This window comes from Sorex fumeus, unplaced genomic scaffold (genome assembly GCF_029834395.1).
Source record: "Sorex fumeus unplaced genomic scaffold, SorFum_2.1 ptg000033l, whole genome shotgun sequence".
NCBI lineage: Eukaryota > Metazoa > Chordata > Mammalia > Eulipotyphla > Soricidae > Sorex > Sorex fumeus.
The window spans coordinates 15,892,518-15,919,275 of NW_026606090.1; the positions used below are offsets into that span (position 1 = coordinate 15,892,518).

At 45.6% G+C, this 26,758-nt stretch overlaps 1 protein-coding gene across 1 annotated transcript; it reads right to left on the bottom strand.

Annotated features, from left to right (window-relative positions):
* Window positions 1-5,897: 5,897 nt before the first annotated feature.
* Window positions 5,898-26,243, bottom strand: POMK (protein O-mannose kinase). Its single transcript, XM_056116871.1, has 3 exons — window positions 26,225-26,243; window positions 11,590-11,882; window positions 5,898-6,951 (listed from the first exon to the last, which is right to left on the bottom strand). The coding sequence occupies exons 2-3, from the start codon at window positions 11,869-11,871 to the stop codon at window positions 6,181-6,183; spliced, it is 1,053 nt and encodes a 350-aa protein (XP_055972846.1). The 5' UTR covers window positions 11,872-11,882; window positions 26,225-26,243; the 3' UTR covers window positions 5,898-6,180.
* Between the last annotated feature and the right edge of the window lie 515 nt (window positions 26,244-26,758).

Sequence of the window (26,758 nt, forward strand, 5' to 3'; positions counted from 1 at the left end):
AGTCAAATTCTTCAGAAATCCGTGCATTTGTATTTGTAAGTGAAATACTGCTTTTCTCCTTTTCTTATGTCCTTTTGCATAGTTTACTTCAGAGCAATGTTCTTTTTTGTATAGACACAGGAAGACAGTTAATGCTATGCCTTTGTAACTTGGCAGTTGACTCTGAATAGTATTCACTCCTGGGCATTTGTCCTCTCAATTTAAGCCTTAGTTGCCCTTTAGTTCCTGGCACCCCAAGAGCAGGGTTCCGACGAGGGACTGGATGACCCAGGGCAAGCTGTGAGCTAACCTGGTATCGAAATGGGCCAGGCCAAAGTGCCATAATACTTAACTATAAGTTAAGGGCATGGTCATGGACAAATTCTTTCATGATCCAAAGAATAGCAACTGGATTAGGACCCTGTTAGGAAAGACTGGGCTGAGCACTGTAGTCTGGGATCTACAACAAGGTGTCCCCAGGAGAACCACCCTACAAGCTTGTACCTCTTACTGTATTCATACAAAATGACTAATATTAAGTAGAAGTAGAATTAAGATAAATGCTTATTTATTTATTTATTTTGCTTTTTGGGTCACACCCAGCGATGCACAGGGGTTAATCCTGGCTCATGCACTCAGGAATTACTCCTGGCGGTGCTTGGGGGACCATATGGGATGCTGGAAATTGACCAGGGTCATGCAAAGCAAACACCCTACCCACTGTGCTATCGCTCCAGCCCCTAAGATAATTGTTTAAATGGTTGTGGGACTAAGGAAAGGAGAAACACACCCCTAGGTAGTATTTTGCCTTTAAGCAGATCTCCTGATTGCAGGAGACCTTTGTTTTATCTTGGAAGAGCTTCCCTCAGAAGCTTTCATATGTTGATTGTGAAATCAACATATGAAATTGTGTTACTGGGCCTGGGTGTTAGTGGCTACCTGCAATGCTTGGAGATTGGGCACAAGACCAAGGCTGAGAGACAGAACTCAGAGACTAGTATGGGGGGCAGGGTGAGACTGGAATGGGGCGCTTAATGAGACTGGAACAGTCACGTGGGGAGAATGGAATAAACTGCAACTGGTCACCAACCAGCCCAGCAACCCTGTTCGCTCCTTTATGTGTCCGCTTGTGGTGGCTGCAGGCCAGGGTGGGGAAGCGGCTCATGGCCACTGAACGGTGGCAGGCAAGAGAGCCACCTATGCTGATCATTTATTTATTTGCGATTACACGAACAGGAACATTTCTCAATTTAAAAACTCAAGAACTGGGGCTGGAGCCATAGCACAGTGGGTAGGGCATTTGCCTTGCACGCGGTCGACCTGGGTTCGATTCCCAGCATCCCATATGGTCCCCAAGCACTGCCAGGAGTAATTCCTGAGTGCATGAGCCAGGAGTAACCTCTGAGCATCGCCGGGTGTGACCCAAAAAGAAAAAATAAAGAACTGAGCTTTCATATGACCCAGCAATTTCACTTCTCAGTGATGTCGGTGGGCCCCACGGGTGATTTATGTGAAGTGGGGAGGAGGAAGATGGTCACTTTCTCCCCATCCACCTCTGCAACCCGGGACCCAGGGTTACTGGGTTTTTGTGCCTCGCAGAAAGAAATTTCAGGAGTAGGCAGTGAATAAGTAGATTTTATTTGGAGGGTCTTTAAGGTGTAGAGGGAGGGAGGGAGGGAAGGAGGAAGAGAGAGAGAGAAAGAGAGAGAGAGAGAGAGAGAAAGAGAGAGAGAGAGAGAGAAAAATGCACTCAAGAGAAAACACGGGCTTCTCCAAGGGCAGAGAGAGTCCCTACATGCATTCTAGCATTAGACACAAAAGCATTAAAGTACACATCTCAAGAGGGCAGATGCGGGAAACATGTGCTCGGGCGCCACATGTGCTTGGCCACTTGGGCACAAGCAGCACATGAGCTTGGGCAGCATATGTGCTTCCTTTGTTCAAGGTGGCCTTTATAGTGTTTCTCCAACCTGCCCCCATGCAGGGCTTCTTCCCAGATAAAAGTCTGTTGCTAAGGAGGTTACCAGGGAAGTTGGGAGTGGTGATGGTCTTCTTCGGGCTGAATCACTAAAGTTAATCAGATTATTAAGGGAGAGGTACAAGGGAATTTGAGGAATTTCCTTCATGGGAAGGGGTCCAATCTCCTCAGGGTCCGCTGCTCAGCTGCTCAAGGTCTTGTCTGTATCCACAAAGTGGATCAGCCTTGGAATTTTCCTCCCAGGAGTTTTGCTGACCTGTTTTACATCATCAGTATCTGCCCCAGGGTCGCCAAACACTGTTTCAAAAAGACATATAAATACCCCTAAGTTTTATTGCAGCACTATTCACAATAGCAAAAGTCTGATAACTCAACTGCCCAAGAACAGATAACTGGATGAAGATATTGTGGTATGTATACAAAATAGAATACTTGTTGGCAAAAAGCTAAAATTTGCAAATTGTTACCACATGTATGCTGAGTACAGTCAGAATAAGAAGGAAAGATACAGAATGATCTTCCCTCATCTGTAGGAAATAAAAAAATATAGTAAGAGAACAATGAATGGTCAAAGGAAACAGAAGTAGAGATTTGTTCCATAAAACTGAGCTTACTTTGAGGGGGAGGGAGTGGCTATGAGGGCTCTCTAGGACACTGATGGAAGAAATAGGTACTCTGGAGATGGATGCAGTGCTGGAACAATGAACACATGGAGCTACTATTTTCAGTATTGTTGGATAATTAAGCCAAAGTGTTTTAGGCTTCATCAGTGAATAGCCCCTTTTCCTCCTCCCAGAGATTCTTATCTTACTCTTTCTAGCATCCTTAATTTGTTAAAATTTTTCCTTGCCTGGCAAGCTACCCTGGCAAGCTATTTGGTATCCAATATGCCAAACACAGTAACAAAAAGTCTCATGATGGAGACGTTACTGGGCCCGCTCAAGCAAATCGATGAACAATGGGAGGACCGTGACTGTGATTTTACCTCAATGTCATAGTTCCCCAAGTCAGTCTTGATTAGTTATAAGCCAAAACCTTCTGTTAATTCTGAACTTTGTATTTGTAGTGCTTTGCATTTGAAGTGCTGTGTATTTGTACCTGCTTTTCTATTTCCCCTATAGCCTTTTTATATTTTATTATAGAGCAATGTTCTTTGGTTAAACACAGAGACAGTTAATGCTATGCTCCTAATATTTGGGAGTTGATTTGATGTCGGTGGGCCCCACGGGTGACTTATGTGAAGTGGGGAGGAGAAAGACAGCCACTTTCTCCTCACCCGCCTCTGCCACCCGGAACCCTGGGTAGGCTAGGACCGGTAAAGTCTGCAGTGAGCACCTGCTCGGCACGGGCCTGAGCCCCGCCAGCCCCACGAGGTGGCCGTCAAGCCACACCTGAAGTCCGCTTGATCTTCTCGGCACGGGAGTTAATCCCCGCCACCCGATTGCTCGGGGAGCCACGGACTCAAGCTGGGGCGAGAATTTGCTCTTCGCAGGAAAGGAGAGATCAGTCCCAAGCCTTACCCGAGGTCTCTGGGGTTCTTGTCTCGCTCGCAGAAAAGAATTTCAGGAGTAGACGAGCAGTGAAGTAACAGGTTTTATTTGGAGGCTTTTGGAGAGGGAGAGGAAGGGATAGGCAGATAAGTGGGGGAATGGAGAGTAAGAGAGAGAGTAACGCGTCCAGAGGGAACGCGGGCTTCTCCGAGGGTGGAGAGAGCGCCAAGTGGGCTCTCGAGCTGGTTCTTATAGATCCTTCTGACTCAGAAAGTTCTGGAATCTCCTTGGGGCTGAGTCGCTGGAGTCAACCGGATTGAAAGGGGGTTCGAGAATCATCTGACTTGGAATGTCCTGGAATCTCCTTGGGGCTGGGTCGCTGGAGTCAACCGGATAGAAAGCGGGTTCGAGAGTCATCTGACTTGGAATGTCCTGGGATCTCCTTGGGGCTGGGTCGCTGGAGTCAACCGGATAGAAAGCGGGTTCGAGAGTCATCTGACTTGGAATGTCCTGGAATCACCTTGGGGCTGGGTCGCTGGAGTCAACCGGATTGAAAGGGGGGTTCTTGGAAAGGAGGAATTTCATGAGGAGGAGGCCCATATCTTCAGGGTCTGGGGATGGTCTTATCAAGTCCTTATTCTCTGTCTCCACAGGGTGGGTTGGTCCTAGAATTCTTCTATGAGACTTTGTTTCATTGCAGAGAGCCTTTCCCTATCTACCTGCCTACATCAGATTGACTCTGAAATATATCTCTTCTTGGACATTGGTCATAATTACTTGACTCAGGCTTCAGTTGCTGTAGTTCCTAACACACCAAACGGGAAGTCCTGCCATGGGACTGGAATGGACCCTAGTGACTGGCAAAGCTACCCAGCATCGAAGGGGGACAGTCTAGAAAGTATAAATGATTCAAACTGTAATGACTTAAGAGACAAAACCCCCATGGGGAAGGACAAGCTGAACTGGTCTGAGGAGACTTAGTCTGGGATTTACAGTACAAACCCTGCTTGTTCTCACCAGCCCAGAGAACTAGTTAAAAGACTTGCTTGCTCTCAGATTCCAGAGAACTAAGTGTTGGGAACTGCAAGTATTGATAACCTACACAACTAGAGGAAAAGATAAAAGCAATGTAGATGTCCATCTCCCCAAGAGACTTTCCTATGTTTTATCTATGTAAATTTCCAGATGTTTTATCTATGTAAATGATTAATCACACCTATATCCCCCCCTCAGATGTTCTACAAGTATGCTAACAGCTCTGCATAAAACTGAATGGGCCATTTTAACCATCTGGCTGTGGTCCTCTCTTTCCCCACCCCCCATTTCTCTTTCTTTCTGTCTCTGCTGGGGAGGCCTCAAGAGGAGGGGAGGCAGCTCTCTGGGTCACCTAATGCAGCACTAAATGCAGCACAGTCTCAGCACCCACCCACCATTATTTTGTGAATTCACAAGTATTGTAGATCACCATTCCTCAATAAAAATGGGAAGGGTTGGCCTTTAGTATACTATGGGCAATTTTTTTTCTAATCATAGGACGAATTATCCCCAAGAAGTGGGATAAGGAACAATAATCCTGACAACATACAACACACCCCTCTATTCTGCAGCCTAGGGTGCTTCTCTAAGGGCTGGAGGGATAGCACAGCAGGTAAGGCATTTGCCTTGCACAGGGCCGACATGGCCGACCCAGGTTTGATTCCTCCGCCCCTCTCAGAGAGCCTGGCAAGCTACCCAGAGTCTCTTGCCCGCACAGCAAAGCCTGGCAAGTTCCCTGCAATGTATTCGATATGCCAGAAAGAGTAACAACAAGTCTCACAATTTGTTGTGAGACGTTACTTGTGCCTGCTCGAGCAAATCGATGAACAACGGGAGGACAGTGCTATACAGTGCTAGGGTGCTTCTCTGAGAGGTAGGGGCAGAGAGGATCACAAAATGTGGTGCCTAGACCAGCACCAGCATCACCCGGGGTCCAAGGGTAAATGCAGATCTTGGATTTCAGGAGCTGTTCTGAGTTAGACCCTGGGATAGAACTTCGCTCCTGAGCCTGTTGCCATTCAAAAGGAAAATACTGACTTCGCCCAGTGATGACTGTGTGTGCCAGACCTAGAATGTGCTATATATGTAGCAACAAAGGAAGGTTTCTGGAAGGATTCATTCAGTATCAATTACTGGTTGATAGAATTCAATCACATTCACTGTTTTAAATATTCCTATTCCTACAAAGTAAAAAAAAAGCATGATATTGTTCCCCAGAAGCTGCACAGGGGTTGGCATAGGGGCTCTGTGGACAGTCACTCTAAAGAGTGAAAACTCCCCTCATGGCCACCACATGACTCACACCCTACCCACACCCACACACACAAGCATACACGCACACTCGTAACACTGATTGCCATGTGAAGAAGAAATGAGGCCAAAATGTACACTGGATAACTAATCACTCTTTATTGATGGCAATTTAAAGAACTTTTCTATATACATGACTCACTAGCTTACAAGATGAATTATTCAGGTAGGTGAAGTCTCTTCCTTCACAGATTGGTTGGGATCAGTTTGTCCAGATCTTCACCTGGGAATGATTGGTGGGAAATTCAATCGAGTTGTTTGCTCTAGCTTAGCACCTTCCTTCTGGATCACCAGGAGAGGCAGGACTCATAAACACTCAGTAAGCAAAGTTCCTGCAATGATTCTATCTCCCTTAATCTCCTTTCCTGTTAGTCACAGGACTGGATCTTAGAGCATTTCTCTTGTCTGAGGCACTAACGTCTCTCTGAGTGAACTCAAAACCTTGTGGTAAGTATCCAGCACAGCCTGAGCAGTGGGCCTTTCTGCAGGAGTCTGGCTCTTACATGCCTTATGAATGTCAAACAAATGGAAGCGGACCATATCACTCCCTTCCACATGTCCCAAAAGGAAACTCGAGACATCTGGAATCTTCCAAATATCAACCTTCTCATCATACGGTGGCATGAGGTCATCCTGAAAAGGCACGTCGTCCCCATAGGGCCATAACTGCTCTGGGGCCACAAAGTCTCCGTGGAGCTGCCTGTGGCCACACTTCACCAGTGTCCCAGAGCTGTGGTTCACCAGGGGCAGGGCATCCAGATCATTGGCCACAATGCTAAGGTTACTGGTCAGCAAATACTGGGACAGCGTCTTGGGCAAATCATTGGAGTCACACATGACCCGCGTGCCCATGGGGCTGCGGTGCAGGTAGTCAATGATACTCACATAAGCAATGGCCAGCTGCAGTCGTTGCAGCCACGTGTTCATGTGCTGGTACTTGGGAAGGTTCAGAGTCTCTTCCAAGTTGCTCAAGGAGCCTAAGGGGTGGTACTCAGTGAGGACAGTGTTGTCTTCCTCACAGTAGCCAAGCAGTGTGACAACGTGTTTGCTCTGTAGAGATTTGAGCATCTGAAGTCCATGCAGGAAATCCTCTTGCATCTCCAGACTGGTGAGGCGTGAGAGAGCAACTTTGCGTTCCTTCCACTCAGACAGAAAGACCTAGAACAAAACCACAGAGGACATCACACTGAAGGATTTACAGCCTCCATCAGTGACAGAAGCAGTTGCCATGATGCCCCAGATATGCAACCTGTATATGCCTCCACAGCTCCCCAAGAACAAGTCTTACGCCAGATGGGGTAACTGGTGAATTCTATCAAACCTTCAAATAAGATTTACTGCCTTTACTCCTTAAGCTCTTCCAAAATAACACACAGGGATCTTTCTTAACACCTTCCATGAAGTCAAGTTATACTAATGTCCAAAGCAGACAGAAACACTTCCAGAAAATATAATTTCAAACTAATGTCCCTGATGCATATTGATGCAAAAATCTTAACAAAATCCTAGCTAACTGAATCCATCAAAATATCAAAAGAATTATAAGCCCTAATCAAGTGGGATTCATTCCAGGGATGCAAGGATGGTTCAACATACACAAATCAGTTAACAAAACTGTAGACACATTAGTAAAAAGAAAGATAATAATCAGATGATCATATCAATGAATGCAGAGAAAGCCTTTGACAAGATTCAATATCCATTCATAATAAAAACCTCTAGAAAATAGGGGTGGAAGGAATCTTCCTCAATATAATGATGGCCCTCTATAACATGCCCACAGCCAGTGAAATACTTCGCTGTGTAGACAGTGAAGTCCTGTCTACAGCAAGCAAGCAAGAAAAACAAATCAAAGGAATCCAAATCGGAAAAGAAAAACTCAAATTATCACTATTTACAGATGACATGATGATATACATAAAAGACCCTAAAGAGTTCGTGAAAAGTTCATGAAAAGTTCCTAAGAACAATGAACCAATATAGCAAAGTAGTGACCCGGGTTCAATCCCCAGCATCCCATATGGTCTCCTGAGCATCACCAGGAGTAATTTCTGAGTGCACGAGCCAGGAGTAACACCTGTGTAATTCCGGGTGTGACTCAAAAAAAAAAAAAACAGCATCCTAAAACATCAAGTATCTAAGACGTGGGAGATCTAATACTGTAACTTTAAATCACTTAGGAAAGAGAAAAGAGTAGGCCTTAGGAAATGGAGAAAATATCCCAGGCGCATGGATCAGAAGAATCAATATTGTTAAAATGACTGCCCTACCTAAGCTATTATATAGATTCAATGCAATCCCCATCCAAATTCAGATGACATTCTTCAAGGACCTAGAAAAGTGAATAAAAGGTTTATATGGAAATCAGTAAAGACCATGAATTGCCAAAGTCACACTGAAAAATAAATAATTTTGGCACTGGAGCAGCTGGAGCAATAGTACAACAGGTAAGGTGTTTGTTTGCCTTGCATGTGGCCAACCTGGTGTTATACACAGGTTTGGGGTTTCCCATTCACAGAGAAACCAGTTCCACATGTGAGAATGCAAGAGCAAAGGACTTTCATTGCTAGCTCGAGCTAGTGTCCAAGTCTCATTCAACGCAGTGGAGTCTTGACAAGAACCCAAGCCCCTATTACAGCAGGATTTTATATCCTTAATAACATAAGCATTGTTAGCAGGCAACAACTTTGATGATGTAAGCATAGTCAGCAGGAGGTTATGCTTTGCGGGTTTTTCAGTACCAGGCTACAGAATAGGACAACAGGACATGTTGCTTACTGATTAAGCGGATAGGGATGCGGTGTGGGGGGTCTTTCCAGTAACTCTAACTACAAACTTCTGGGGAAACAGAAACACCAGTCTTCGGGAAACAGAAACTTTTGCCTACTGCTTGCTTTGCTGAAGTGCATCCTGTCATGGCTTCTTGTTCTGCCTCACTCTAGCCTTTCACCAGGTTCAATCCCTGGCATCCCATATTGTCCCCCAAGAACTGGCAGGAGTAATTTCTGAGTGCAGAGCCAGAAGTAACCCCTGAGCATCGCTGGGTGTGAACCAAAAAGAAAAAAAAAAGAAAAGAAATTGGGAGGTATTTTATTACCTGTTCAGAACTGTATTATAAAGCTATAGTGAACAAAACTACATAGTACTGGAATAAGATAGGCTCTTTGACCAACGGGTCAGAACTCAATACCCAGGAACAAAATCGCATATAGATAATTAATTTTTGATAAAGGAGCTGAGAACATGAAATGGAGTAACAATTATCCTCTTCAACAAATGGTGCTAAGAAAACAAGTAAGAAATTAAAACAGGATCCATAGCTCACACCTTATACAAAAGTCAATTCAAAGTGGATCAAAGACCTTGAGATCTGACCAGAAACTATAAAGAACAATGAGGAAATGTAGGCAGAACACTCCAAGACTTGATCTTAAAGATATCTTCCATGATCTGATACCACTGGCAAAAGTAACAAAATCAAAAATAAATAAATAAATATTCTTCACTGTCACTGTCCTCCCGTTGTTCATCAATTTGCTCCAGCGGGCCCAGTAACATTGTGAGACTTGTTACTATGTTTGGCATATCGAATACATCACGGGTAGCTTGCCAGGCTTTGCCTTGCAGGCGAGATACTCTTGGTATCTACAATGAATGATGAACGGAATCTTTCAAAAAACCAATTACTCTGTTTTCTGGTTTCACTTCATGGTTTTTTGCTTTGCTTCTGGTCATACCTAGCAATGGTCAGGGCTAACTCCGGGACCAGCACTCAGGGATCACTCCTGGGAGAGATCAGAGACAATTTGGGGTGCAGGAATCAAACCCAGATTGACCACAATCAAGGCAAGCACCCTACCCGCCTTACTCTCTTGGGCCTATTTTGACTTAATGCAAGTGCCTCTTCTCCTGTCTGACTCTTCCTTTAACATATCTTTTGGATGGAAGAGAGGCAACAGCAGGTCAGGCACTTGCCTCCACTATGCTGGAGAACACCTAATGGACTAACCTTCTGAGGAATGATGACTCCTCTACCTGGTGAACCACCCTTCCTTGGATGGTGCCTCAGCAGGAAGCTCAGAGGCTGCAGCCTGGGGGCCTGCACTCTCTGACATTCTCATCCCTACCGTCCCTGTGTTCCTCTCCCCCCCCTTTCCCTTGCAACTGCCCTCACACTTAGAGGAGGGGGAGCAGGTGTGGGCATGAAGTCCACATGCAGAAGAATAACACTGTCAGACTTCACTGCTGGGCTCCTCCCAAAATCCTTTTCTGTGAGGGGAAGGCAGGGAGGCTAAAGGCCTGGGTAAGGGTGAGGACTGTCCTTTACTTTCACAGCCTAGATTTCCCCAGCTGCCCCGGATGGCAGAGGTGGGCAGAAAAAGGGCAGATTCCCTCTCTCCAGGGGGTCTTTCTCCTCCCTACTTCATATGTCACCAGAGGAACCCACTGGCATCATTAACAATATCAAACAAGACCAAAAACCAGAGATTCGACTTTTATTTCCAGCTGGGGATCTCTGAGCCAGAAGAACGCAGTTAGGTGGGCATCACTCAGGGGCAGGTTTATCAGAGAGCTAGTTCTGAGAAAATGATCTTTTGTTTTCAGAGTAAAAGTCATCTCCTCATCATGTCTCTTTTGATTTCCCATCTTTTTTTTTTTTTTTTGCTTTCTGGGTCACAGGGGTTACTCCTGGCTCTGCATTCAGGAACTACTCCTGGTGGTGCTCAGGGGACCATATAGGATGCTGGTCAGGTTGGCCCTGTGCAAGGCAAATACCCTACCCGCTGTACTATCGCTCTAGCTCGTCCCCAAGTCTCTTTTAAGATGGGATATATATATCCATGATATAATATATATTCAGGATTTATATCTATCTATCTATCTATCTATCTATCTATCTATCTATCTATCTATACATCCATGTTCTGCTGTTTCACTTTATAATTTGTAGTCGTTCAAATTCTCTATAGCTCGTTAATAAATTTTGATTTTCTCCTCTTAATCTGTCTGATATTAATTTATTTACCTCCCCAGCATCTAAAGAACCTAGATGGGGTGGGGAAAATTTTTCTCTGCTTTCTAAAGTCTCTGAGAATAAAAGCTAGCAGTTTATCAAAAGGCCCATAGTTGCAGCCCCCTCCCCCACACTGCAAATCACTGGATACTTCTCACAAAGGAAGTGCGTCTGTCCACCCACCCTTAATTGCCTCTGGCCTCTATTTCGTCAGTAAATCTCCGTTGCCAAGGAAACCATAACCAGAGAACACAGAGCAATTCTGGTTGCCATGAGACAAGGGCTCTTGGAGCTTCTACCTGAGAACTAAATTTAACCCATCAGCTTTTCTTTAGAAAAAAATAAAACCCATTAGAACACCCTTATAGATTTGAAATATAGGATGAAGTTGCTTATAACTCTTCACTCTAGCATAATTTATCAGTTTCATATTTTCTATGTAATACATAAATCTTAGACTTGTGAAAATAGTATATATACCACAGTATATTTTGCCTTTTTTCATTTACCATCATAAAACATTTTTTATGCTGCTTATATTCTATATCAAGTGGACCATAACTAAACATTCCCTATTGCTTCTAACTTTCAATTCTTATAAAGCCAAGTGACATGCTTCTTTAGCCCACTGGCTGTTTTTCCTTCCATTAGATTATTTTACAATGACCAAGTCTCAGAAGGCTCAGTGGGTGAAGGGGAGACAGGTTAATGGCTATGCACACATGCTGGGTGGGAGCTGCTTTCTCACAGGGACACCCCCTGGCTTCACAGCAGTCACTTACCCTCTTCACAGCTCCTTCCCCCACACGCTTCAGCTGTCTCACTTCTGTCTTCAGCTCCTCACAGGACAGCCAGGGCGAGCAGTTTCTCATCTGTCCCATTCTGAAGGAACCAGGGGGGCAGAGACTGGAATCCACTACAGAGCGTTGAGGGGAAAGGAAGAGCCAGTTCAGGCCGAAGTAGAGCAGCACGTTCATGAGGGCCATGGCGAGGAGCAGCCCCACCATGGGGGGCACTTCTCTCTTTGGGGGGCCTCTTCTACCATCCTGGGATTTCTGCTCCATGTTGTCATTCTCTGGAATTTCCCCAAATATAAAATGAAACAACAGTCAACTTATTGCCATGAAGGTGTGACTACATGGCAGAACCAAAGGTGACAATGTCTCTCACCCGCCCTTGCCTGCATATGTGAAGGCCATCCTCACGCGCCAAGAACGTGTCTGCTCCTTGGAAGGGCCTCGAAAGCTCCATGCCATTTTTAAAAAGAAAAGACTATCCTTCAGCAGGAGTGAAAGGTGCATTTGGGGGGAAGAGGAGAGGCCCAGAGACCCCAGAAAGCAGTTGAGTGGAGAGCTGAGGGATCACTTAGAGGGCACAAGCCCCTTGCCAGTGGGCTAGACATGGGCACAGGCAGGAGGCCTGTGGCAGGAATGGGAATTGGTTGTGGAATGGCAGCAGGGTCAGGAGAAAAAGCTCATCTAGTTGAGGCAGAGGCTTCTTAGGCTACAAAACGGAAACTAAGGCTGGAGAAATGGTCCAGGGGTAAGGCACTTGCCTGGCACGCAGCTGACATAACACTAAAGTTCCCTAAGCTTAATAGGAGTGATTCCTAAGCACAAAGCAAGAGTAAAACCCAGGTACTGCCAGGTGTGACCCAACACACCCACGAGGTAAAAAGAAAAAAGAAACAAAAGGAAGGAACCTTTTTGACAAGGAGAGTGACTAGTATGTGCCAGCTGACTACCAGGTACATACACACTGACAGGAGACAGCTGATGAGAAGTCGTCCCCCATAACAAGACAACCATGGTTGGGGACCACCGGGCAAAAACAGTTTAGAGCTTAGAATAAAAACGGTTTGCAAATGTGCACCCAGGAAAGAACAGAACAGGTAATAGGCCAAGCAAAATTGCACCCAAGAAAGACTAGGAAATAGGCCATATTTTGAGAGAAAGACAAGCCCAAATGGGATAAGGGTTCTCTGAGATGACATAACCCGATCCACAGCAGTAACAGCTGTTGCCATCGACAGAATTGTGGGGATGAAACTGAGGGGGACCCAGAGGAGAATGAGTGCCCGCCGAGTGCTGGGGTAGGCCCACCGCCCATGGAGAGCGGGAGCCAGCCGCTGGACAGTGTCTTTGTTACATAACCCTCAAAGGGCCCACCACAGGTTTCGCCATGCTGGAACAATTGTTTCCTCACTGGCAAGCAGAAAGCACAAATGAGGATGGCTTCCTACTGAGTATTCTACGTTTAAATGGAATGTTTTACTTTTACAAATTTTAACAATGCCTCTTATTCGCCTATTTACTTTTACAAATTTTAACAATGCCTCTTATTCGCCTATACTCCATAGCGGAAGGTAAACTGCATCTTATAGTGAGTAAAATGAAACATTTACTTTTTTCTTCTCTTAAAACGCCTGTCTGCTAACCAAAATGTTATTTTTTCTCCCTCAGAGCTAGAAAAGCTGAAAATAATAATGCCTTATTATCCTGGGCTTACTTTTATTTGGCCATCATTTAATGTGTCCGTTTGGGTATACCAATGACGCAGAAGCAATGACGTGGGTCTCAGTGTGGGTCCACGGTTCCGGGTCCTTCAATTATTTTCAACAATGAAAATAGTGCATAATAAAAATGCTCAATTTTATTGAAAAGTGGAAGAGAAGGAAAAGGAACCCCAGGTGGGAAGGAATTTAGCAAAGGACTAAGGCTCCAGTTTTGTAGGGGCTGTTTTATTTTCTAATTGAATCACCATGAGATACGGAGTTACAAAGCTGTTCCTGCTCTGTTACTTGAGTTGTTATAGGAAAACAGTCTTTGTGTTACAGAGGTCTTTGTGTTGCAGGAAGATAGGGGTTTTGTGCAAGTCCTTTTAAATGAAAATTGGGCTCTTTGCATTTTCCCCCCCATTAACAAGAAAGTTACAGAGAATGCCAGGCTCTTAGCAAGTGGTCTGGGTTTTTGCCCATTAGCTTAAGCCTCCCACTAAGCCCAAACTAAGCCTAAACTAGCCGATGTTAAAAAGCCGCACAATTGCTGCTAACTTCCTATTAACTTCCTATTTATCAGAAAGAATCAGGAATTCGCAGAAAGTCAAAAATGTAGAACGGGGGCAGCCATAAATGGGACTGCTAACAGCAGCTGGGCAGGTGAAACTGAGCCTTCCTCTCTCCTAATAGAGGTGATTTTTTTTACCAAGTCCTATATGAAGCAGAGACAATTTCCTCTCTTTGACTGACCTCCACTGCAACCCTCATACACACTTGCTTCCTAAAGATACAACCAACCCATAGGTCATGCACATGTGTGTGAATATGCATGGTCACACTATGTGTGTGGTTAATTCGTCTGTCTGTCCTTACGCATGTACGTAGAATATATAAATGTTAAAGCTAAGATAGTATTATTGTAGCCTAAAATACAGAAAGTGAGAAAATTACTTTCTCATAGGTCTAATGCAAGTCCAATTAAAAATGAGTCTGTTTTACAAATAAATTAAATCAAGGAAAATGTTCTTTGTTTTCATAAATGTAATTTAAATGTTCTCATATATATATAATTGTATCTAAAAATTTGGTAATAACCAGACTTCCTTTTATGTTTAAATGTATATGTTTTGCTTTTAGAAATTTTCTACAAACTCAGGCTCATTGATTTTCACTACGGACTAAAGTATCTTTAGAAATCATGCTATGGGAATTCTTCTATCGACAAAAGGGTTAAATTTAACAAAAAATAATTTTTAAGGATGAATAATTCTTTTAATAGTAAAGTACTATAATTGTGAAATAGTGGATTACTATCGAGAAAAATTGAAATATATATTTAAATGATTAAAGTATTAAGTATTGAAAAACTGTTTAAGTATCTTTCAGGCCAAATCAACTCCTATTTATCAGTTCAATTTGTTAGCATTTCTAACAAATGAGAATTATATATTTATAATGAGAATAATACCATTCTTTAAAATGAGAATAATATCTTCGGAGGCAGCAATGAATTACACAAGAACAATGTCAAATCATAACAACCATTACAAAGAATTATTAAAATATCTAATCTTAAAATACTTATGGATTAAAAGAGTGAATAAAAAATAGTTTGAAAACTGACAATTTAGTCTAAAACATACTCATTTGGAATCCAAAATTTGGATATAAAGCTTTTCTATTAGCAGAGTTTAATTATCAGAACTGGCTCCTGTTATCAAAACAGGGAAATTTTGCCTGGTCCTTCAATATTTTTTGACTAATATAAAGTTAAAATACTTACTCTTATTAATAATTTCCACGTAATTTTATTTTGCAGAATTTTTAATTAAAGTGGGGTTGAAATAAAGTTGCTCTTACTAATTATTTCCAATTCTAGGATTCAGATTTCCAATGTGATTAAGAGGCAAAAGAGTAAAACAAAGCCTTGATATACTTAGGAATATTTGATCTGCGATTACTTCAATTTCTAGAGCTATTTAGCAAAAATATGTGCTATTTCAAATACCACCTTGGTAAACTTAAGTTATGGCATTGTAACTTAGATAGAGATGCAAGTTTTTATGCAGAGATGCATGCAAAAAGATTAATAATTGAAAATCTTTATTAACAAACAGATATCAGACTTTAGTATTAAGAATCCCAGGAAGAGAGTGAAAGGGGGAGGATTTTTTTTTTTTTTTTTTAAGAATCCCAGGAAGACTGAGAGTCGCTCTCACTCTCCCCTGCCCAGGAAAGCCTCCTCCCAAGTAGATGCACTTGTTGACCCCCCCTAAACAACAGCTATAGCACAGGGGGCTTTAAATCAGCCCAGCAAGTCTCCCCTGCTGGAGTCACTGAGGGAAAAAGAACCACTTTTTGCAAACCAAATTGTAAGTCAGTTTGTCTGGTAAAATAACTATCTCCAGGTCTGTCTATCTTGCTGCCAGGTGTTAAGTCAAAACTAAGAATAATGAATGCCTATAGGAGTATTTCCTGCAGCAACATGCGATAGCACAGCGGTAGGGCGTTTGCCTTGCACGCAGCCAACATGGCCCACCCAAGTTCGATTCCTCTGCCCCTCTCGGAGAGCCCGGCAAGCTACCGAGAGTATCTTGCCCGCACGGCAGAGCCTGGCAAGCTCCCCTTGACGTATTCGATATGCCAGACACAGTAACAACAAAGTCTCCAATGGAGACGTTACTGGGCCCGCTCGAGCAAATCGATGATCAATGGGAGGGCCTTTATTTATTTTATTTAACATACTATACAGACAGTGAAGGAAGACTATAAAATCAACTTGTTGGTGCTGAAGTTAGGCGTATCTGCATGCTGGAGTTTCATGGGAAGTATTTCTGCTTAAAGGTATTTTTAACATGTAATAGAACTAGTAATGTGGTATACTAAAATTAGAAACCTCAAAGACAATCTTAAATGTTGTTAATCTCTGGGTATTTTAAAAACTGTGAAAATTGCTTTAATACTTTAAGAATACCTTGCAGGGTTACAAATAGCCCATCTATATTACTCATAACAAGTCACGTTCTAAATTGCCCACAGAAATAAGAAACAATAATAATAATATTAATATATAACAATAATAAAACAAAAATAAGTAATAAGAAACAGAGGGCAGGCGAAAGCAGACCCAGCCCCTCTCCCCAGTTCCCTGCTTCCGCGACATCGACCTGGCCTCTGGAGTCCAAGCTGGAATGCACGGGCTGGGGTAATGATCCTATAGCAGGGGCATGGAGTTTGATCCCTTTAAACCATCAGGAGCAACTCCTGAGTGCAGAGCCGCTGAGCCAGGTGTGGCTCCCCAACAAAGATCACTGAAAGTGTTTGATGAATATAATTCATTTCTACTAAGGATTGTAGGGTATCCCTTGAGATAATTTAATGTCCCAGCAACATATAAATATGAGGCAGGCAGATTGACAGGGAAGGGACCTCAAGGCAATAATTCCTGGGAAACAATAAAACCAACAGCCCATGGCTGAGGAAGCCTACCTTGGGGATACGGGGACTGATAAGACCTTTATCTGACACCAGCACACACCGGAGCAGGCAGCGTCCCTGGAGAGAAGCTCCAGCAGAACAAAGGAGAGGAAAGGAATTTCAAAGTAGACTATCAACTACTCCCCCCTGGCAAGCACCCTAGCAACCGGCTCGGGCTCGCAGGGAGGTGGAAAAGCCAACAGAATGGTCGGCCCCTGTGGTGCCCGCGTCTCCCCGCCATGCGCTCCCAGCCTTCCTGCTTCAACAATGGGATGTGCACTGAGACTCTCAGCTTTTGAGGAAGACTGCGCTCTCTTTCTCTCCCTCCCCGCTTCCTCCAAAACCTCCAAAAAAAAAAAAAAGTGCTTTTGCTTCACTGCTCGTCTGCTCCCAACATTCTATTATGTGGGAAGGCAATGACCTGAAAGTTCCGGGGAAGGCCCTGGGCAGCCTTTCCTTTCCTGCAAAGAGCAATTTCTCGCTGTAGCCGGGAAGATGGGTGCCGGGAACTGAGCCTGCTGCACCCATCAGTGGATCAGGGGTGGCCCAAGGCTAGCGGGGCTGGGCTCCATTCCAGGGATGGCTAAGGTGGATCCGGAGAAAGAGGCAAATCCTCTTCTCCAGGCTGAGGGCTGCCGGCTGTCCTTTCCACCTCATAGCCACCAGGGAACTACCAGCTCCTATCTATCTGTCGTCTATCTACCTACCTACTTATCTATCTATCCATCCAAGTAATACATGTATATACGAAGTGTTTGATGCCAAAGAAATTTTCAGGGCTTGTCCAGATCATCAAATTCTTCTATTTTCATACATTCAGAATACTAACACACCAAATAATTTATGGCTAATGGCTGTTATTCATTATGCAAATACTTATGTATTTATACCAATATACTTATGTATTTATAAATATCTATTCTAATGTTCTGCACGTTACAGCTCATTTTAAAGAAAACTAGCACACTGTCTACCAGCATTTGCTGCATAGGGAAAACCTGATAAATGTATATACAATTATTATATATATACATATATATATAATATATATTGTACAAGGGAGACTGAAAGGGAGGAACGAGAAATTTAGGTTTGGTTTTTTTTTTTTTTGAGAAATTTAGTTTTTAAGAAATTTCTTTTTTAACTGATTTAGCTGTCATCCCATAAGTACACAGAACTAAAGTCCCTAGGACTGCAAACAGAAACAATGGGCTGGGCCCTAAAGGAATGATTAAAAGTTAAAGGTTAATGGCTAAAGGGACTCCTGCTAGAACCTCTTTTTCTAACTTCCTAGCAACGCTTGCTGTGCTGTGCTAGTGTGTACTTACTGGGCACCAGAATGTGGATCCTGTGTGCTAAACAAATTTTTCAGGTGCTTACGAAAGTGCTCTGGGGCACCTGGGTGAGTTTTTTTTCCCCTAATAAAGACCAGTGCTGCTTCTGTGAGTCGTTGCTCTGGCCTGGCAGATAGTCTGCCTGCCGCTGTCAATAGACTCCTCCAAATTCTAATTTTTTGGTCTCTGGTAGGCTTTTGATCATGACCCCACAACGATATTATATACTGTATTTCTTATGTATAACATATATACATCATACTAATAACATATCACAGTGGGTAGGGCGTTCGCCTTACAAGCGGCCAACATGGCCGACCCGAGTTCGATTCCTCCGCCCCTCTCGGAGAGCCCGGCAAGCTACCGAGAGTATTCGATATGCCAGACACAGTAACAACAAAGTCTCCAATGGAGACGTTACTGCGCCCGCTCGAGCAAATCGACGATCAACGGGAGGGCCAATTGAATTGAATTGAATAACATATATACATCATACTATATTATTATGTCTTAAGTACTTACAATTTTTAAATTTTGACTCTCAAGGACCCTTGGCTGCTCAAAAACATGCACAATCCACTGACTAATCCAAAAGAGTTTCTTTTTATACTCTTGTTAGGAGACACCTGGCAAAAGCCAGGGATGTTAACATGGGAGCAAGGGTATGCTTACAGTACCATTGGTGGAAAACCACTGGTGGACTGCCAGCAAGAAATATCCTCCCACAGCCAAACTCCCCTTCCTTCAGATGACCCTGAGCTGGACAGATGACAGAGACACACATCCCTAGCCCCAGCAAGGCACAAAAACAACTACGGGAACCAGGGTCACCTGGGGAGTCAGAAATTATGTTCAAAAGTCAGGGTATATCAAACACCCCAAAATATGTTATAATATTATACTTACTAGTTTATATGCTGAATGTTAACATATCTGCTGTATTTTTTTAAATGTTAACCCACCTAAAGATAGCAATCAGCAGCCTTTTTACAGGGAAAGAATTAATCCTTATGTGTCTGATCTCAGAATATATAAAAACACTGAGGGTTTTTAACTCAGGCCGTCATTGAGAAGCAAAGCATGACCCCGTTGGAAGCATTTAAGTCAGAGGCTGAGTATCTAGGCCTGCAGCAAGAGGCTCTGATCTATCATTGTAGACTTCTAGAAAGCCCTGCTTTAATACATGTGTATATGGTTGTGTCCCATTATAACGTATCAGTATCTTGAAGTAGAAAACTGTTTTCCACCCAAAGGCATCTGAATGATGTTTTTCACATTAGCAAATGATTATCAAGAAGGGAAGGAGTGGGTGCTCCTTGGGATTGGTGGAATAACCTCAATCCCACAAAGCTAGAATTTTGAAATACCATTTTATTATATGTAATATTGGGAGCAAGGGTATGCTTACAGAACAGGAAAACCACTGGTGAGTTTAGCTGTGGGAGGGTGTTTCTTGCTGGTGGTCCAACAATGAGATTAAAATCTGGATTCTTGGGGCTGGAGCAATAGCACAGCGGGTAGGGCATTTGCCTTGCACACGGCCAACTCGGGTTCGATTCCCAGCATCCCATATGGTCCCCTGAGCACCACCAGGAGTAATTCCTGAGTGCAGAATCATGAGTAACCCCTGAGCATCGCCGGGTGTGACCCCCCCCAAAAAAAATTAAAAAAAAAATTTGGATTCTTGCAGGGGCCAGAGTGGGGAAGGCGTTTGCCTTGCACATGGCCTGGGCTCGATCCCCAGCATCCCATATGGTCCCCTGAGCACTGCCAGGAGTGATTCCTGAGTGTAGTCAGGAGTAACCCCAGAGCATCACTGGGTATGACCCAAAAAGCCAAGAAAAAGAAAGAAAGAAAAAAAGAAAGAAAATAAATCTGGATTCTTGGACTGGAGCAATAGTACAGTGGGCAGGGCATTCACCATTCATGTGGCCGGGCAGGGCTCGGTCCAGCATCTATGAAGTTCTCCCCAGCACCTCCAGGAGTAATTTCCTGAGTACAGAGCCAGGAGTAACCCCTGAGCATTACCAGGTGTGGCCCAAAATCCCCAAATTAAATAAATACATAAATAAATGAATAACATCTGGATTCTTGCAGGTCCTAGAACGCTAATCTTACTGATGATCTGTTGCAGCATCAAGATGCTGTGCCCTCAAAAGAAACACTGACCAAAATAGAGAGAGCTCACAGAATGGAAAAGAATATTTACCCAATACCCATGTGGTAAGGGGTTAATATTCAGGATATATCAGTCACTAGAACTGTATAAAAAAAAAACCCTTCCAACCCCAACAAAAAATGGGGAGGAAAAAAATGAACAGAAGCTTCCTCAAAAAAGAAATACAAATGGCCAAACGGCACATAAAAAATGCTCTACATCAATAATTGCAAGGGAGATGCAAATCAAAACAACAGTGAGATATCATCTCACACCACAGAGACTGGCACACATCCAAAAGAACAAAAGCAACAAGTGTTGGCATGGATGTGGGGAGAAAGGGATGCTCTTTCACTGTTGGTGGGAATGCTGACTGGTCCAGCCTTTTTGGAAAACAACATGGACATTCCTTCAAAAAATTAGAAATTGAGTTCCCATATGACCCTGCAATACCACTTCTGGGCATATATCCTGAGGAAGCAAAAAAAGCACAGTAGAAATGACATCTGTATCTCTGTTCATTGCAGCACTGTTCACAATAACCAGGATCTGAAAACATCTGAGTGCCTGAGAACAGATAACTGATTAAAGAAACTTTGGTACATCTACACAATGTAATACTATGCAGCTGTAAGGAAAGATGAAGTTATGAAATTTGCTTATAAGTGAATTGTCATGGAGAGTATCATGCTAAGTGAAATGAGTCAGACAGAGAGGGACAGACATAGAATGACTGCACTCACTTGTGGAATATAAAATAAGACTGACACCCAAGGACAGTAGACACAATGGTCAGGAATATTGCTCCATAGTTGGAAGCCTGCCTCATGAGCTGAGGGAGAAGGCAGCTGGAATAGAGAAGGGATTACGAAGTCAATGATGGGTGGAGGGATTGTTCGGGATGGGAGATGCATGCTGAAAGTAGATAAAGGACCAAACATGATAGCCTCTCAGTATCTATATTACAAACCATAATGTACAAAATTAGAGACTGGGGGAAATTGTCTACTATAGAGGCAGGGGAATGGTTGGAAACGGAGGGAGGGTAATACTGGGGACATTGGGTAGAGAATGTGCATCCCTGGTGGAGGGATGGGTATTTGATCATCGTATAACTTGAAACTCGAACATGAAAGTTTTGTAACTATATCTCACGGTGATTCAATTAAAAAAAAGGGGGGAAAAAAGAAGCTGTTCCAGGTCTGGAAATAACACCACCACCCTCCATCCAGTGGGACCACCTCCAGAAACTGAGACCAGCATCACCCACCAGGAAACCCCCGAAGAAGCAGCATGGCCAGGGTACTAAGAGGTCTCATTTAAAAACATTAAAAAGAGGGAGACATGAGAAATCATCCCCTGACAAAATACTCCAAGAATGGGACATTCCCCAGGGTCAGATAGTTTAGGTGTTAGAATACAAAGGGCTAGCAAATGTGCACCCAAGAAGGAAAACAGGACAAGCAAAAATGCACCTGTAGCACTGTCCTCCCGATGTTCATTGATTTGCTCGAGCAGGCACCAGTAACATCTCACAACAAATTGTGAGACCTGTTACTGTTTTTGGCATATAGAATACGTCACAGGTAGCTTGCCAGGCTTTGCCATGCGGGCAAGATACTCTCGGTAGTTTGCTGGGCTCTCCGAGAGGGGCAGAGGAATCAAACCCAGGTTGGCCAGGTAGGCCTCATGCAAGGCAAATGCCCTACCTGCTGTGCTATTGCTCCAGCCCACCTAAGAACAGGATAAATAGTTTGGGGTCATTTTGTGAGGGCTGGAGCGATAGCACAGCGGGTAGGGCGTTCGCCTTACAAGCGGCCAACATGGCCGACCCAAGTTCGATTCCTCTGCCCCTCTCGGAGAGCCTGGCAAGCTACCAAGAGTATTGGATATGCCAGACACAGTAACAACAAAGTCTCCAATGGAGACGTTACTGGGCCCGCTCGAGCAAATCGACGATCAACGGGAGGGCCTTTGATGAGTGGCAGCATGGGGAAAACGTGTCCAGGCGACATACTTAAGGGTGTCTACTGATTGGCCCTGCTCTTCATGTACCTGTTGGATGTTCTTACTCACAGCGCTGAAGGCCTCTAAGAACTGAAACACACTCGACCTTGAGGAGCCTGGGTGGGGAGCCACACTACACCGAATACATGGTAGTCTGAGACCGCTGACGCTACCCAGACAACCCTAAAACTTAGACCATCTGTGCATTTGTCTCCTTACATATGGGTCTCAGTTTTTTCTTTTTATTGCCTTTTTTTGGTTACTGAATCACCACCAGATAAGACAGTTCCAAAGCTGTTCCTGGTTGGGCTTCAGCCACACCACATTCCAAGCCTTCACTAGATCCATTTCCCACCACCACCCCTAGCCTATGCCCACAGCAGACACTTTTCTTCTGTTTTGTTTTCTGAAATTGACCCTAGCTAAAATCCTCCATCAGTACCTGATTCTTAGAGGGTGCTTTTTGACCTAATTATTTTTACTTTTGTTCCCCCCTCTTCCCTTCACTGTTACTGCTGTGATCACACGGGGTCAGACATACAGCGGGATGCGGTGTCCACACACTTAATTATGGTGCTCCTGGAGGTCACCAATCAGGATGTAGGGCCTGCCACAGGCTGTGCTCTTCAGTCTGTGCCCAAGGAGGGCTGTGCTTCCTGTGGGGGCTTACTGGGGGCCTTAGGGCTGTGGTATGGCTGGAAACTGCTCCCTGCATCACACAAGATGCAGGCAGAATTGTCGGTGCTACAGAATTGAAGTTGTAGCCTTTTGCTTGCAAAACATGGTCTTAAGCCAATGAACTATCCCTGGGCGCTTACAGAGAGCAGCTGCCATCTCCTTTTACATTACTGAAAGTAAGCAAGCATCTTTCAACTTAGAACTTAGGTCAGGGATAAAAATTCTTTTTCTGTAGTAAGTCAGAGAGCGATTATTTAGGTTTACAGATCAAAAGGCTGCACACCAAGTTAGCAGTGAAAAGTGACGAGCGATCACATATTGCTCTGCCAATTCTTGACACAGAGTGAAAAAAGCCCTGGAGAAGACAAGTCAAGTGAATATGACTATGTTCCAACAAAACTTCATCTGTGGACACTGAAACTTATATTTCATATACTTTTCAAGTATTGCAAAATACTATTCTTTTGATTTTGATTTCCCTCTAGTATTTGAAAAGAGGGATAGCACAGCAGTAGGGCATCTGCCTTGCACACAGCCAGCCTGGCCGAGCAAGGTTCAATTCCTCCGCCTGTCTCAGAGAGCCCGGCAAGCTACCGAGAGTATCTTGCCTTCGCCTGCACGGCAGAGCCTGGCAAGCTCCTCGTGGTGCATTCGATATGCCAAACACAATAACAACAAGTCTCACAATGGAGATGTTACTGGGCCCACTGGAGCAAATCGATGAATGACGGGAGGACAGTGCTACAGTGCTACATTTAAAAAGGGGGGGGGGCATGCTTAAACCACAGTGCTTAACACAGTGATTCCATTTTTTTAAAAAAGCATAAAGCATGCTTCAGTGACAGATAGTGGTGGGCCAAGCCCTGCCACTGGAGGGCAGACCTAGAGGTGGAGCATAAGCCGGCTTTCCATTCTGCACACTCCCTGTCCCTGCATCCACACACAAGGGGTTGAGCCATGTAACTGCTGGTGATGTTCAGATTTTTCCCGTCACCTCACTCAGTCGTTCTTTCCAGGTCTGGGATTCCCTAATGGGACTCCGTTGCCCCCTCCCGTCTCGACCTCTTCTCAGGGTTCCCTGTCTGACAGGTACAACTAGCAACTTAGCAACTACTTGCTCAAGTTTCAGAACAAGTGATTTCTTCCTCCCCTAAACGCAACCCAGTCACTCCACACTATATGTCCATCTAGCTAACCTGCCCTGTGGAGGCCTCCTGTCCCTCGTCCTTGCAAGTCCGAGCAAGTGGCCTCCTGCCTGCCCTTTTGCGACCATTATCTACTTCTACTGCCAAATCAACTCTCCACACAACAAAAAGGATCTTTCTCTTTCTTGAAATGTTTCAAGCACAGGAAAAGCTCAAGATTAAGATCATGAGAACTCAAGCAACTTTGTCAACTAACAGTACATCATAAAGTTTTAAGCAGCTTTCTAAAAGAAATAAAATATTGTATGTATGGTTGAAGTCCCTTCAGAATCCTCCCGGTCCTGTTCTGCTCCCTCCCAACAGGTAATGACTCCCCAACTGGCATATGCTTGTGCTTGTCAAGCTATTGTCTCTGGACCTGTAGCAGCACCATTACCTAGAAACTCTGAGAAATGCAGATTCTTGAGTAAAAGACCTACTCAATTACAAACTCTTGAAGTTTCTTAACAAGGCTGCCAGTTGATTTGAATGAATTGCTAAAGTTTCAGGATCATTGATGTATATAAGGGTCATTAACAATTTTTATTTTCAGGGCTGGAACGATAGCACACCGGGTAGGGTGTTTGCCTTGCACACAGCCGACCCAGGTTCAATTCCCAGCATCCCATATGGTCCCCTGAGCACCGCCAGGGGTAATTTCTGAGCACAGAGCCAGGAGTGATCCCTGTGCATTTCTGGGTGTGACCCCCCCAAAAAAAAACAATTTTTATTTTCACACATTAGAATGTGCCCATAAATAACATATAATACATACTTCAAGTTTTATACAAGTGGTTTCTTACCTGTAATTTGCAACTCATTTTTTTTTTAAGTTGAGCACTGTTTCTGCAATGTTTGTGCCATCCAGGTACATAGGGAAAACATTATTTTCAGTGATTAGATGTGACCGTCACTAGTAAAATAATTTTTGAGATCAGGTGCACGTGCAGACGCTTCCCACTAGTACAGGCCGGCTGATCCCTCAAAACACAAATGCAATCGCTACTCATTTAAAAACACTTCACAGTCCCCGCTCTGTCCCAGGGGTTCAACCTCCACCCCCAAATGCAGCGGAGCTTTCTTCGGTCCTTGCTGGCGCCTCGGGCCTCTGGGCGCTCTGCCTGCCTCTCGCGGTCACCACTCAGGGCCCTGCAGCGCCTCAGCCTCACTTCTCCCCTCTCTCCTGGTCAGTCCCCAGCGCTTCTGCATGGGCTGCCGCACCTCCACTGAACTCACCGCTTCCACGATTCGTCCTGCTGGACCGTCAGGCCCGACCTCCCGTGACCTTAGAAGGGGCCGGGAGCACCGCGACACTTTCTCTTCTGCAGGGATGCATTTCCCTCAGCCCGCCCGCGGGGCACGGGCTCGGCTTTTCCTCCATGCTGGGCCCTGTAACTGTGTCACCCTCCACAGGGACACGCGCCATCGATTCCCAGTGATCTGCACGGCCTCACACCTGCTTGATCCCCACTCGGAGAGCAGCCCGGACGGACACTCCCACAGCGCCGCCTCACGGCTGAGGAGAGGAGCCGCCGCTCCCTCCGAGGAGACGGGAGCCTCGTTCCCCACCTCACGGCCTGAGGAGGCGGAATCTTTCCCGCTTCCGGACGAGAGAGCGCTGCGGGCCGGGGCCGCCACCGCCGGGAAGCCCCCCGCCCCGACACCCGCGAGACGCAGGAGGGAAGCCTAACTGAAGGGAGGCGAGTCAGGTCCGGCTTTCTGGCCTCGAGTCCTCGGCCGGACACGGCGGCTGCGCCCGCTCCCAGCCTCCCGCCGGCGCCCGCTGTCCGGGGAGGGGCTTCCCTGAGGCCCCCGGGACTGGGGGCGCCGAGGCTGGGCGCGGGTCCAGCCCACTGTGCTCTCCGGCCCCTGGGGGGCGTCTCCGCGGGGCGTGCAAGAGCCCGCGGAAGGGCCCGGGCGGTATGTGGGGGTGCGCGGGAAAGGGGGCCGGGCCGGGCCCCCGGGGGGCGGCTTCCCGTGCCCCCGGCCCGCCCTCCCCGGTCTGCCCGGCCCCGGCGTCCGAACCCGGCCGCTGCACCCCCCGGCGGCGCCCCCCGCCCCGCCCTGCCCGGGGGCGCCTACCTGGGCCCGGCGCAGCGTCCCGCGCCCGCGCGACCGGAAGCTCTGCTGCCCCCTGCCGGCCGCTCCCGCCAGAGCAGCCCGCCCGCTGCAGCCCCGACGCCCACCCAGAGCTGTGGAGTCCAGAGCTGTCCACCCGGGCTGCAGTCCAGACCTGCCCACCCGGGCTGCAGCCCCGACGCCCACCGAGCCCCAGCCTTGCAAAGCGGAGCTTTCCCCGAGCGGCCAGGGCCAGATCCGTCTGGGGGGGTCACGGTCAGGAACTCTGTCCGCCGCCTGTTCCTGCCCCCCCCCCCCCCCACCCCCAGCACTCAGTTCCTGCTGCTCAGGTGGCCCCCTGATGTCACTCGGGGTCAGCCCCTCCTGATTGCATTATCCTCCCGCCCCGTGATGTTGGCGGTCCGCACCTGCTGGCTTATGTGAGGCCGGGAGGGGACAGTCACTTTCTCCTTCCCCCCCTGTGCCGCAGAGACTCAGCTGGGAAGACCAGAACTGAGAGTCTGCTCGGCCAGGCCAGAGCCCCGCCCCACAAGGTGG